Source organism: Rhagoletis pomonella, unplaced genomic scaffold (assembly GCF_013731165.1).
Source record: "Rhagoletis pomonella isolate Grant_MI unplaced genomic scaffold, Rhpom_1.0 Rhpom_scaffold_01356, whole genome shotgun sequence".
Lineage (NCBI taxonomy): Eukaryota > Metazoa > Arthropoda > Insecta > Diptera > Tephritidae > Rhagoletis > Rhagoletis pomonella.
In genome coordinates this window covers 1,337-16,721 of record NW_023459910.1, presented here as the reverse complement: position 1 = coordinate 16,721, position 15,385 = coordinate 1,337, and the positions used below count along the sequence as shown (strand labels likewise).

Genomic DNA, 15,385 nt, shown 5'->3' with positions numbered 1-15,385 from the left:
TTTTAAAATTTCCAATGTTAATTAAAATTTTTTCAATTTGTTTTTAAAGGTTTTAAGCGCCGATAGTGAAGGCATATCGGCGCTTAAAACCTTTCATATATTATATATGAATAAAACATTTTTTGAAAATCGGTTAAGAATCACTGAAATAAACTACCGTCCCACGACAGTCAGGTCTACATAGCGCAACGACCCAGACTTAGGCCCAAAATACAATAACGCAGTGGCAGTGGCAGCGGCAGTTTTTCGGAACCAGCTATTTTTTGGAAAGTGTGATGTTCAATAAAGCGACTCACAATAGGTTCTTTGCCGTACGCAACGCGGTATCCCGCGGGCGCACAAAATAGTTCAGAAATTATTCCCTCACTCAAGTAACTTTCTTTTTCTTCCTACCCGAAACAGCCCTGACTTTTTCCCCGAGTAAAAATGGATAAAGCGTCAAAGTGCATATCAGCTGTTTTGTGTTTACATATTGCCTGCACTTACCTGGTGCTTATCAAATTTTTTAATCCAAAAATTCAATTTCCAAGAGTTTGCATTTAAGCGACAAAAACAAAAAAAACGCGAATAAGCTGTTTCTCAAATTCTGGGAACGAAATGTGGTTTTTCGCATTCCCGTACTTCTGGATTATGTTCCATTTTTGAGAGCAAAGTTTTCGCTTGTCGGACCCGGTCCGGATTGTTAGGACCCGGTCCGGATTGTTAGGGAAATAACCCACTATAATTTCTACGGAAAGTATTGCTGATAGAGCCTTATATATGAAATTAATCATCTGCACCGAATATTTGAAAACGGCAATACTGTGATATTTTTTTAGATAAATTAAGTTTTTAACCTCATTGAACACACTTTAATAAACGTCATATTTATTGTATAAAATAAACAAGATATTTGTTTTGGTTTTTAATTGAATAGACTAGTAAATACGTTTAAAATCATCAAATGTCACTATTTCCTGCGTATATAAATGTTGTGCAAGATCTAAGAAACGATGAAGGACCAGAAAATACTCCAACCACCTCGTCTAGATGGTTGGCCAACAGCAGTTTTCCTTTAGAAAACGATGATATAAAAAATTTGGAAAATGTTGAAATAATTGAATCAAGTACTTCATCTAGCGAAAATGAAGTTGAACTCTCGCAATCATCGCATCAAAAAAAGAAAAAGCATAAAAGGAGTAAGAAGAGAAGAAAACTCGAGCAGGATTGTGAAATCAAATTAATAGCCCCAGTGTTGGAATTTAGTGGCAATGAGGAGTACTACATAGATAAATCTAAGACAAAACAATTCCTTTCTATACGTACTTTGCATAAACCCGCATGTCCTCGGTACAGGCATTCATTTGGCCACATTTTGGGAGCTAGATTTTGGCACCATTCAAATGCCAACAAAAAGTCTAGTAAACGCTATTTTCTAGCAAAGGTAAAAGCTTCCAGTGATCAAAATTATAGTTCAGTTTTACATCTAGACGAAAATGAATATAATGCACGGATGGGTCAATTGAATCGAAAAACATTGGAGGCCTCTTGCGATGTGCAAGTCTGGCTCGACTTATTGTCATTGCAGGATCAAAATCCATACAAATGGTCACGACTTTTGCTAGCTGAGAGAAAATTGGACATTATAAATCGTGCATTAGCTCGCTTTCCATGCAATGAGCAATTATATGAACAATACATTGATATTATTAACGTCACGTATCCTTCCTTTGAAGTGACAAAAATGTTGGATCGCTTGTTGCAAAAAGACCTTTATAGCTACACATTATGGACGGCGCAGATAATGACAACCCAAGGTTCGATGGCAAGATGTATCGTGCCGGACGTACTTCGTATCTATGAGCGTTGCATGTCTAAAATGCATCACGCCAAGCAAATGAGCACACAATCCTTGGCATTAGAGAACCGTGATTCAGACAATGTAATGCTGCGTTTATTCAATAATTGCGCACTTTTCCTTCGGCAAGCGGGATTGTATGAGCAATTCATTGCATTGTTAAAGCTTGCTCTTGAACTAAATGTTTCAACAGATCATTTTAAAGCATTTGCTCCCTTGGAAACTGACCAAAACACACTAATTGAATTCGAAGAACTTGTTTTGCAATCAGGGTTACCTATGAATGAGATATGGCTTCGTGTCGAAAAACTGCGGCAAGGTTTTAATTTTTTGCCTTTCCCAGATAAGATTAAATGCAATGATCCACAACGTATCGTGTTCAACGAAGATATTTGCCACTATATCTATCCGTTAAATTCGCGAGACAATGCATTCTACCTGATACTGCTTATTTTACGGTTACTTAAAGTACCCTTTATTCAGTGTGAAGGAATGGCAGAAAGGTTTAGCGCACATCTGGAACAAATCGGAGAATCCGATGCAATTGAAGATACATTAACAGTTTGTATTCAACGGAATTTCGCAATTTCACAGGAGCTACAAAGAGAATTTCAAAAAGGAATTTACACACTAGCTAAGGAAATGGCTGTAAGTCCTACATTTTTAAGTAGCACCATCGGCCATGACATCTACATTCGTTGCATCAGTAATTTCCTACTCGAATGTGCTGCAACATATTCAAATATTGATAAACGAAAGCGCGATCTCTTTATTGTACTCTGGTGCCGTTTTGAGCGATTACTGTTGATTCTCGAACGATGTGGTTCCAAAATGAATAGTGAATATATAAAAGAGGGGCGAAAGCGCTTTAAAAATCTACTTAAGCAGTCACCTAATCGCAACGTTTTGCTTTTATATACTGAATTTGCCATTTACGAATTTGAATCTTTAGATCAATCTAAAAATATGGACTCAGTAACGCACATATTTGAAAACCTAATTGCCTCACATTCCGCAGACGAGACACAAGCATCGGATTTATGTTACACCTACGTTACATTCGCGGAAATGCTTATAGGGAATGGGAGGCAAAGCAACGCATTGCAAATACTGACATCTTATGCTTTAGGTAGCAAGAGCCAAAATGATGAATCAATTGGATCTGGAAAAAAGCTTGCAGCACTACAAAAGATCACGGAAAAGTTAGAGCAATACATTGCAATCGAAAAAAACGTTGAGGTCATGGTACTGGAGCAGTATTTATTGCCTGATTATACTGTATCGTTGTTGAAGGTGCGCGTGCTAATCCAATGCCTTATTGGACAAAAATTGGATGCAATAAAATATATGAATAAACTACTAAATATATTTCGTGGTATCAATGATAGGCATAGGTTTCTACGTGAACAAATTCTGGAGCTATACGTGGCTGCACTGCAAATAACTTGCCCAAATTGTGTTGTGCCAAACGCATTAGTGCGTGACAAAGTTTTTGCTGCTCTCGCTGAGTTTCCTCGGAACCTATTTCTCCTGCAACATTGTGGCATGTTGAGCTCACAGCCTTGGTTTCGAATAAGAACTGCTTTTCTTCGTGCCAAACCGACGATATTGTCAGTGACATTTTTAATTGTTTTAGCACGTTATCGGTTCCTTAAGATGAACACCGATGAGTTATTTGCAAATGATGGTATATATGTTATTGAATGGGATAAGCGATGTAATGAATTAATCATACGTAATCGTATTCTGCACGTTTTTAAAACTTTGTCAAATGATAACCTGACTCAATCAAAAACGAGAACGACATTGCTAAGGAATGCTCTCTTTTGGCGATTATATATCCGATTTTTATCTGACCAGTGCACTGATTTTGAGACGAGCAAAAGGTGTCTTTTGACTGCTTTAGATGAATGCCCGTGGAGTAAAGCGCTATACCTGGATGGTGCGACATATGTGCCACAAGAGTTGACTCATTTGCAGGACCTAATTATTGAAAAGCAGCTGCGGATATACGCACTGCCCGAAGAGCTTGAGATTCTACGTGGAACTTGAACGATTACTTTAGCAGCCAACGGTCAAACATACTTTTAGTACTGATATTCATAACAGTCACTAAATAATAATAATAAATACATACATACATACATATAGTTTATGTACATACATTTATGCCTGTTATTTTATTTATGCAATTTGCATATTTACTGCATTCCTGACATGCAATACATATACATACATACATATGTACATATAGAGATGTAAAAAATGTTGACAAATAAATACATACATACATATGTATGTATATACATACATAAAGTTTTATATTTTTTAATAGTTAGATATATTTATTAGCATATATAGTAAATATAAAAGTAGGTACATACATATGTACATATAACGACGCGCATATCTTCTAATTTGGAGGATTTTTTTTTATTAATGGTTACTATTGATGTATCAGCAATATGTGTCTAAAGGAAGTAAAAAAGAAAATAAGTGTCCAAAGAATGCAAAATGGAAATTTCCACTGATGATAGCAACTGAAAAATATTTCTTGCGTACTCTATGCATGTGCATAATGAGGAAATTTTCAATACTTCTCATGATCACGATTTTTTAAAAGTTATTGCAGCTGTATAGCCATTCTTTTATGGCGCCAAGTGGATTTAGCAACAGTTTTGAAGAAACAGCAACAAAAGCTGCAGAAACAGTTAGAAACAAGTAATTAAAAAAAAAATATTTAAACAAGGTTTTATTAGAAAAATCGACCACCACACCGCACCACCCAACGACTAAATTCCTTTGGAGTTATTTCTTTCCATTTAAGTAATATAAGGTTCTAAATATGAAACAAATCGGGATGTTTCAAATATCTCGACTCCTGCGCCACCTATTGTATTAATTCATCTTTCATATTGCGTTGTCATCAGGTTCTAGTCAGGTTTGAAGTTTCCAGTCTCTAGGTCAGTGGGAAGTTTATTAAAAATTGATTGCAAGATTTGATTACGCACCGGTGAAACTTAATGAAAGCTGGTAATAATAAAAGCTTATACAAAAAAATCCTTTTAATCAAAATGTCAGCGGCAACCACAAACATGAAGTTACCATCTGAAAAACCATTTGAGCCACTGGCAACGAAACGACGCGATTTCTCATATTCCCTTTTGGAGTTGCTTGTTTCATTCACACACGGCGACTTTTTGGTATGCAATTATTGTTTTCGGCTGTGAACCGCTAACTCAATTTACGCAGGCGAAAGAGAGCACAAAGCGTTTTACCCGACACAAAAAGTTTTGCTCCACACAAAAAGTCGTTTACTTGCCAGCTAGCAAAATATCCGTGAACGTATCCGAGAATATACGAAAAAAAATCCGTATAAAAATCTAATATTTCTTCCGTTTTCCGATTACACTTTCAGCCGTTTTCCGGTTATGTTTTCCACTGTAATGAAATTTTTCTAATTAATTTTTCGTTAAATTAGCTTTTGTCCTGAACTTCACAAATGCTTTTTCATAGTTACTGAAAACCCAAACAAGAAACAAATGCATTCATTGCAATTTTATTTAAAAAATGCTTTTAAAGTATATCATTTTAATATTTTGCGTCCGCTGGCAATCGAACCTGAGACCCTCTGGGAGCTACTAAGTATTAGCATTCACCGCTGCACACTCAGCTAGAGTTAGAACATGCATGTACATAAATGACAGCATGTGGATTTTTTTTTTTAAATATTCGTAAGGTTTTTCGAGCTAATTTTTTTTGTTATTTTTCCATAAAAATACCGTTCAAGCTTTAACCAAACCATATACAAAGTTTAGCAAAATTCAACAAATTTTAAACTTTTTAATTTGAATCTCTAGGACACTTTTGAGTATGCAGTTTTATAGCCCATACATAATAATAAGGCGCATGAAGTGGAACGCCTAAAAATCCCATGGGTTCAAGTCCTATCTCAAAGAAAGAAAAACGAGCTCATCTCGGTGAAAATTCTCTCGGTTGGTGGAAAACTAAACTAAAATACGACAAATTGACAGATCTGGCCCGCAAATATTTGAGCGCTCCACCCGCCAGCGTTCCAAGCGAGCAATTTATCAGTGCAGTCGGCCTTATATACGAGCCTCTAAGAAATCGCCTCATGGGAGAAAAGGCAGAAAAATAACTCTTTTTGAAATATAACACCGTGCGACAGTAAATTTTACACACGAAAAAATCAATATATTCACAAAACTGGGGGCCAAATATAGTAAAACTGCGTTTTTAGAATTCCTCTCTGACGTCAGATTTTTTTTAAAGGACTTCGGAATTTCTAGAATTTGATTGAATAAAATGATTATTCAAAAGTTTATATAGAGGGCAAAAATGTTTTTGATTAAATATTTTATTCTTTGAGTATATAAAAAGAAATTTTTGGGATCAAGAAAGTATAAGTTTTCTGGTATCCTTTACAATGATACAATTTTTTTAAAAATCGGTTTGTAATTTTCTTGTTTGAAATATTTTTTTTTTTATAAAAAAAGGAATTTTTTGCTTTCAAGTGCTTTTTCTCAAATTTTTATATACGAAGTATTCAAATATGCACACCAGAAGAAAGAGTATTTAATCGCCTTTACATCGATACGATCGGTTAGAAATTTTTTGTTATTTTATTTTTTTTTAAATAGGTATTTTTTCATTTTAAGTGTTTTTGCTCAAATTTTTATATACGAAGTATACAAATACGCATTGCGTTTACAATGACACCAACTTTTTAAAAATCACTTCAAATTTGTTTGAAATATAAGGTTTGTAATTTTCGAAGACCCGACCTTTGCCCCCTTATATCACCTGTAATATAAGTTTGCAAAACCATTTAAATAAGAGCAAAAGGCGGTCTACGAATAAAAAATAATTTTTTACCAAAGATCCTATTTCGAACTTCGAAGGCCCATATCTCGATTTCGGAGGCTAACTTCGAAAAACGGAGAAATAACTTTTTTACCTATGACTCAATCTCTTAAAACAACGTGGTTTGGTCCAATACCCAGCGGAGTGCTGTACAGTGTAGTGATTCTAGTATCTTCATTTATGTATATTGTAACAGAGCCGCGGGTTCAGGCTAGTATCTTATAAAGAGAAGTGTAAAATATTTTTATGTAAATCTAATAAAGTTAGAAGGACGAAATTCGAGGATGTGGTAGTTTACATATTAGTCCTTGGCATATATTTTTTTCAAAAATAAATATTGGAAATTTCCAAGGATATTTAAGGATAAAGTTGTCCTTTTCAATATTTATTCGTCCTGGTGCTACAAAAACTTAATTTTTTTTTAAATTCCACAGAATTTTTCCTTTTAACTGATACCCATATTGTTACTCTACAATGCACCAAATCTTTTAAATAATTTTTTTATTCAATCATATCCTGGAATTTCCAAAGTCCTTTAAAAAAAATCCTGACGTCATAGAGATTAATTAAAAACGCAGTTATACTATATTTGGCTCCTAGTTTTGTGAATATATTGATTTTTTCGTGTGTTTTAAAATTTTTTGGTTTTTGACCCACGGTGTATTCTGTGTTTTTTTTTAAATTATTAAAATAGGATAAACAAAAAAAAAATTCTTATAACTTGTCAACATGTTTTGCGTTCATAATTTTTACAAGAGGTGTATACATACCGAGGGCTTATATTCAATACCCTAGACTTTTTACAAAAATGGGTTTCTGATATAAAAATCCACCTAAGATATTAATGTCGACCTTGTACAAAGCTTGACAGAAGAATTTACTTTTAAATTGCAAAGTCAAAATCAACATCAGCGATGACTGGTAACTCCCAGATGGGTTCTAATATCACAAAGTAGATTTTGTGAAAAATGCAGATAGAGGGTATTGAATATATGTAAGCCCTCGATTTGTATTTGTATAACTACGGCTACCCACTAAGAACTGTAGCTCTTCAAGAATTTTTACTTGCAGTATAGATAAATGCACGTACTACATACAATACAAAAAAAAAAAACCAAAACGTGTCAGTTTTTAAATTTATTCAGCAAAAATGTTCAGCTCGATGTTCTCTCTAAAAAAAAAATATACCCAAGTTTTTTGTTGCAAAAATGCTGTTGGGACAGTGTTGCTTTATAACTTTGAGCTTCAAGAGTAACTGCAACTTTTTGGCGAGGCGCTCCTAGTTCTTTGAGTGTTTACCATTTAGCTTCCCTGAGGTGATTTCGGGGCCATGGACAATATCCACTTAATTGCTGATTATGCCAAAGCTATAATCACATCAAAGTGTTGTTTCGTATGTACATACTTAGGTTGAATTATACGGCATAATACGTCTCAAAACCATCCCATAACCCATCCGCCGGGGAGAACTTGCTTTTTTTTATTTATGTTTTATCGCTTTTGTCGAACAGAGAAAAAAAAATTGTTTACACCAAAATTGCTCACACTATCATTGATATATGTACATACATACATACACATACATAGTAGTAGCGCCTACATCATGCACTACAAATAAATATTGTATGTTCATAGATATATCATTATATTGCGCTCTTATTGATTAAGAGCGCCTAGCTAGACAAGCTGCTCGTGAAATGGAGTGGATTAATTTCCCTTGATTTAATGATTTATTTAAGAAGTATGTATGTATGTATGGTTATGGTTTGGTGGTTGTATGTACATATGTATGTGTGTCTATACATATATAGCTGCATGGGTTGCGCTCCCAGCTGACCGCCAAAGAGCGTGGGATATTTTCCATTCGGCACCAGCCCTCTGCATCGGTATTCGTTAGCCAAGGGGGTGGTGGGTGGGGGAACTTTTAGCTAGCCATTCGGCAGACTTCGTTGTCTCACTTTTATGATACATTGCGGCTCGTTGGCCGACTGACTGATAACTTGTTCGCTTGGCCGACTTTTGCTCTATGAGCTGCTGTGTGTCTCAGTGTATCTTTGTCGTGTTTTGCGTTCGGTTTGAAATGTTTTCGCGGTTGTGGCGTTTGCGTTTTTACTTATATGTAGCGCGCAATTGAAAACTAGAAAAAAGCAATAGGCACTAAAAAAATTATAAATACACAAACATCTTTAGAAATAATACAAGAAAAGGTTCGAAATCAAATCAGGTTATATGTAGTGTTTGCCAATATATGTATGCATATATGTACATATCTACATATATTTCATTGCTTAAAGCGGTGGAGGAGCGCTGTTGGTGACGATGGCAATCGCGCAGAGTTCGCTATAATGTCGATATAAAAATGAAAAATTTAACAAAATATAATAAATTTAAAATCCGTGCTGTTATTGCTAATATGGCGCATTGTCATTGTTGGTGTAATTACATATATATATATAATAATGGATATAATTTGCATCAAGTGTCAATCAATTAGACGAATCCAAAAGTTCAAAAATTATCACCTTGCCTGAAAAAATGCTGAATTCTCTTCGTTTCCACAGAGCTTAAGCAACACCCCTCCGCCTCTTATTTCTCGCATGTTCTTGGCCGTGATGGTGGTTGTGGTGGTGCGGGGTTTGGGATACACTTTACTTCAAGGCCTTTACGCTCGTCCTCCATTAATCACTTCGCAGTTAAAACCACCTCCCCAAAGCCCAACGAACATAGCAAAGCAAATACGAGAAAAGTAGAATATTAAAAATAAAATCGAATAAAGCAAACAAAGTGATAAAGCGAAACCGAACGTGGATATGTGTGCGCGCGTGTGTGTGTGCACAACTGGATTGAAGTGTGTGCGCTTTTAGTTTTGTACAAATATGCACATACATACATACATATGTATGTATGTATATCGCTCATTTAATAAAAGATCATCGCAACTCAAAACGCAGAATTTCTCAGGAGACGCGCTTAAAGTTTTCAATCCACTTTCAAAATGCAGGAAATATAAATGCATACGTGTGTTTGATTCTCACGTGGCAACTAGGCAAGATTTTAGCATGAAATTTCTAAATAATATGAAATAATATATATGTAATTCTGCAAAGTTAGTTAAAAAATTGCATTTTTTGAGTTGTGACGGTCTTTTAGTAAAAGAGCAAAATGTAAACATGTTTTTCGTACGTGTGCTCGCTGGTGTATTGAAAAAGTCGTCGTTTGAAATCGTAAAAAAATACCATAGAAGAATATTCCGCACGTAAATACATTGAAGAGAATACTCTAAATTAAATCGAGCCGCAATCATTCCGATTTACGCCGTTTCAATTGAGAAGGGAACCCTTTGTTGCTCATACGCCATGCTTGCCCGCGTAATTATATGCTTACGTAGTGTTTTGCATTTGTGGACATATGTATATACATACATATGTACATACATATTTAAGAATGTCAAAATATGAATGCATCTCTGTGCTCCCGTATATATAAATACATTCATACAGTTATACATATATGTATGTACATACATACATATACATAAATATATCAGTGTGTGTAACTGTATATAGAATTAATGTCTGCATCAGCGTTGCCACTGACGACAAAATACTTACATACCATCCACTTGAAAAAAAAAAATTTGCCAAATCTGGAAAATATCTACCAATAACTTTTTTGACGGTAATCATTATGAGTAAAATAATTTAAATCAACATTTAATCACTATTTTATGATTTTTATTTTTTTCGCTTAAAAATAATAATTGTTATTGAGTTTTATTTGTTCGCACAACGGAAATAATTATTATTAGGTTTTTATTTTTTCGATCACAAGTAATGATTATTTTATGATTTTTGTTTTTTCGCTCAGAGAAAAAACTTTATTGAGTTTTATCTTTCCAGTTAAAAATACTGATTCAATTTAAATGAATTTACTGAAATTTTGACATGCAAATTTTGGGACTTAATCCTTTTATTAGGGTGTCGCTACCTCTGAAAAGGATACGTGGGAAATCGCACTGGTATAGTTTTTGAGTTTTTTGAATGATCATTATTCTTAAGTGGAAAAATAAAATTTGATGACAATTATTATCTTTGAGCGAAAAAATAAAAATTATAAAATAATCATTATTTTTGATAGAAAAAATAAAAATCAAATAATAATACTTTCGTTTGAGCGAAAATATAAAAATTCAATAATTAATTATTATTAATTATTATTTTGCACATTTATAGATTAAACATGAAACAAGAAAGTCATTGTAAATTACAGTAGGACGCACGAACACAAATACGAAAGTATAGTTAAAATTGCTTTACTTACGATTATTTTCCCTCGCTGATAAAAACTATAGTTTTGTTATATTTTTTTTAGTTATTTCAATAAAAATTACAAATTAATATGGAACTCTTTATTTATTCCTTCAACTAGAAGTGAAAATTATAAAACTTAAGGCAACAACGAAACTTCATCATTTGAAAAAGCTTCAACTGGAGTTATCATAGACAAATACAGTGACTCAAAAATGCTAGGAGATTTTTTTAATATTCACAATGTTTTTCAAGTCAATATTTTTTTGTTAGTTTCTGTATATAACATTCAAGCTACATAGCCCTAGCTGAGAGGGATTTTTAAGTCCGGCGCCCGAGTTTACTCTCGACGGCTCTGACAGAGAATAAAACCCTTACAAACTCATTTTCTTCAAACACTTATTTTGCAAAAATTTGAATACAAGTTTTCGCGTATTCCAAGCTAAAATAACTCCAAACGTTGATGAAATATTTTTGTATTTTTTGGGACTTATCACATTTCCGCAACCATTTTTGACATAGCAAATTTGCTTATAACGAAATACATACAAACAAATAAAAGGAAAGTGGGTGGTTCGATCTTTTGGAATACGATGCCCCTTTAATTGTTCTTGCTTTTTGCATCAAAATATAATATTTTAGGAGAAGTTGACTTAGCAACATTTCACTCTAAGCTAGCAACATTAGAAAAATTCAAAAATGAACTTTTAGAACATTTTTGGCGATGCAGTTTTATAGCCAATGGAGTTTAAGTAGACCCAACAATGTACAGTTAAAAAATGCCGTTGATTTATTTTTTTTTTTTAATTTTTTTACCGCCGGTGTTGTGTTTTTTTTTTTATTTAACAATTGCCACTTATAAAAGCGTTCGTTGATTTTTTTTATTTTTTGCGAATAATCATAGTGTGCAATAACATACCTGTCCATTTTTTTCTTTTTAACCGACTTCACAAAAAGGAGGACTTTATCAATTCGTCGGAATATATATATTTTTTTATGTATTTTACCGCATATCTTTGGACCACCTCAACCGATTTCGATAATTCTTTTTCTATCAGAAAGGTGGCGCCATACAAATTTACTGGTTTCGATTCGATCATTGGATTATGAGGAAATTAACGGTACTACTAAATGAAATGGGGTTTGAATGAAGCACGATATATTCGCCTTGTATCGATATATGGTATGTAAATAAAAAGTGTGCATTGAAGCGTTCAAAAATTAATGCAATAAAGTAGATTACACTTTTGTAAAGAAATTTATAATATACATACATAAACATTACGAAAAATAAAACGGATTGAAAAGTTTTATTTGTTTTTCAAACAAAATACTTTAACAAAAATTTACCTAAATGAAAACAAAATTTAGATTTTTACCAACTAAAATTTTTTCTGCCAATTTTGGTAATAATTTCCAAAGTGGCAACTCTGGTCTACTAGTATTTGGGAGAACGTATTTATAAAAGTCCGAGCATTTTTAGAAAGCTCTCTGCTTTACATATACATACATACTTACTAAAAGTGTTTTTTGTGTTACTTTTTTCGTTCACATCGTTCCTCTCTTTTTACACTTTTCTGTTTGAATGTTCGAGTATGTTTTGATTACAACTACGACAAGTTTGGCTGTTTACAATCTGCCTACATCTGTATTATTGTATGTACCTACATATGTATGTATGTGTTTATACTTATTTATGTGCTTACTTTTGTACCTTAAGCAAAATACAATAAATTTATATATGTACCTATGTGTATAAGTATTATTGTGGGTCGCAAACTGTATTCCTTTTAAATCCTATTAACTATAATAGTGACGAGATGCTGCTTTTATTAGGTCTCATTTATAAAATATTTTAAGTGCGAAAGCTCCGAATGACACAGAGCACATTGGTCGAATAAGACGAACAAACTTAGGGTTTAGGAAACGGTTTTTTTTTATTAGAGGATTAATCCGGTAACCGAAATCTCTATTGTATCAGCTCTTCAATATAGAGCTAGTGTGTTCGGTTGATTATGGCACTGGTCTACGGTTAAAGGAAGGGTGAGCAGCTGCATCTCTACAGCAAAATATTTAAACTTTAATATTTTCAATTGAAATTGCTATATCCACCTCAGCGTATATTCAACTTACCTCACTTTACATATTTTTTTTTTCAACAAAACCAACAAATTGTGAAAAAGTTTAAGATGTTTGGGTAATTGTTATTTTACAAACTAGTTTGGGAACTTATGTAAAAAAACGTTTGGAAAATATTGATTACTTCAATGGTTATTTTGTGTATATTTAATATTTTCTAGATACATACATACATATTTCCCAGGGACCGAGAACGCGTTCCAGTTTTGAGAATCGTTTGAATGGGAGCAAAATGAGAACAAAAGGTTCGGGAACGTTTCCGTTAGGAACAAAATGCGAATAAAACTATCGGGAACCTTTTCTGGAAGAACATAATTAGAACGAAAGTTTCGGGAACTTTTCCAATGAGAACAAAATAAGAACGAAAGTATCGATCACGTTTTCAAGAAGGATCAAATAAGAAGTAAAGTCTGGGGAACGTTATGCTGGAGAACAAAAGTTTTGAGAACTTTACGTTAAGAACGAGAGGGGCGCGTTGGGATGAAAAATCGTTTCAGTGAGAACTACGATTTTTAATTCAAAGCCGGAGGAAAGCTGGATGATCTCAACTTTCAGATCGTTTATCATTAACGTGAAATATTTATTTATGGAAAAAATTTAATTTTCTTTGTAAGAAAAGTTCGTGTCTTAAGTATCTCGTTGACTTTATTTGCATAATTATGCTTCAGTTCTTTTTTGATTAATTTTATTATTCAAACATTTCATTATGTACATTTTAAAAGCTTCTTGAGAAAACGGATCTGAGATTTTCATAGCAAATTTCTATTTGTTCAGAACTAGGACAACATAACATTGCTACACTGTACGACGTTTTCACTTTTTTCTGGAGAATTGATGAATGCAATGTTTTCTGAATATCTGGATTGTATAAAGAAAAGTAATTTCTCAGTTTTCCCAGATTGGCGATTTTAAGCATTTAAAATAATCGAAATTGATCTAATATTTTTGCATTCAAATGACCTTTCTGGGGGTATTGGGGTCCGAAGAATCTTAATTGTCTATTTATTTTTAGCAGAAATGGCCGCTAGGGTGCGCTTTAATGTTTAAAAAATATGGAAGAGCCTTGAAGAAAAAATGTGCAAACAATCTTTCTCAAAAATTTTTTCTTCATGTTTATTTGCACCAAAGTGCACCGCAACATCATCAAATAACTTTTATTTTACCCCATAAAAATTCGGCCCAGCCTAATAAACATACATACACACGTTATGTATGTTTTGCAAATTTTTAGCATGCTGCAAATTACAGCCGATAGTTTGAACAGCAGTTTTTTTTGGTTTACCGCATAAGCGAATATTAATAATATGTATACTGTATATATATGTATGTATATGTAAGTACATATGCATATACATATATGCACATATGTATGCGAAATAAATTTATTAACTTAGGCCAAGAAATTGTTTTCAAGTGTATGTATGTATTTTATCTTGACTAGCTTCGGTCATCAAATGAGAATAATAAATAAAGCAAAGTCCGCAAGGGTGACGTTAACTGTATTTTGTTTTTTATGTACATAAGTGCTTTTGGTGTTTAATCGCATTAAATTGTAAATATAGAATAAAGGGCTATTGCAAAAATTAAATAACAACGGCAAAAAAGAAAACAAGAAACCCAAACAAACAATATAGCTGTATATGGAAATGTATGTATGTATATATAAATAAAGTAAGCACTATAAATAGATCGTACTATTTACTGTGATGTTATGAATTTATATGCACATTTTTTGTAAATATAAAAATAAATGAAATATTGTTGAGCTAAAGAAATGCCTATTCAAAGAAAATAAATAAAATTATATAAGCAAAACTTAAATTGAAAACATTTTCATAAAAAAACTCAAAACAAAACGTAAATGAGCGTAAATTTTTAAATTGTCATCGTAGGCGTGCGTGAGCGTTAACCAAATTCTTTATCGCGTTCATACTAAAAAAAAAAAACAAATCGCGCTTCACACGTTTTACTAAGTGCTTGGCCGAACTTCTGCTCCAAGTTGCGGTGTGCGCCTTAATAATTTCACGCAAATGGAGCGACGTACAGTTTTCAAACTCCTCTGTATGTATAATGTCTTTTTATGAGAAACTATTTCATGGCATAAAAAATGTTCGGAAGTTTGCCTGGCGAAAAAAAAAAATCAATAGGGGTATTCACTAACTGAGCAAGTGAGGGTTATGTAACTGCGCAGTTTGTTATTACTGCCGCGCTTTTTCTT

General features: G+C 33.3%; 1 protein-coding gene across 1 annotated transcript; it reads left to right on the top strand.

Annotated features, from left to right (window-relative positions):
* Positions 1-885: 885 nt before the first annotated feature.
* On the top strand, positions 886-4,110 carry LOC118752260 (nuclear exosome regulator NRDE2-like). The gene has a single exon (XM_036487120.1). It carries the CDS (start codon positions 944-946, stop codon positions 3,887-3,889), a length of 2,946 nt encoding a protein of 981 aa, XP_036343013.1. The 5' UTR covers positions 886-943; the 3' UTR covers positions 3,890-4,110.
* Positions 4,111-15,385: the final 11,275 nt, after the last annotated feature.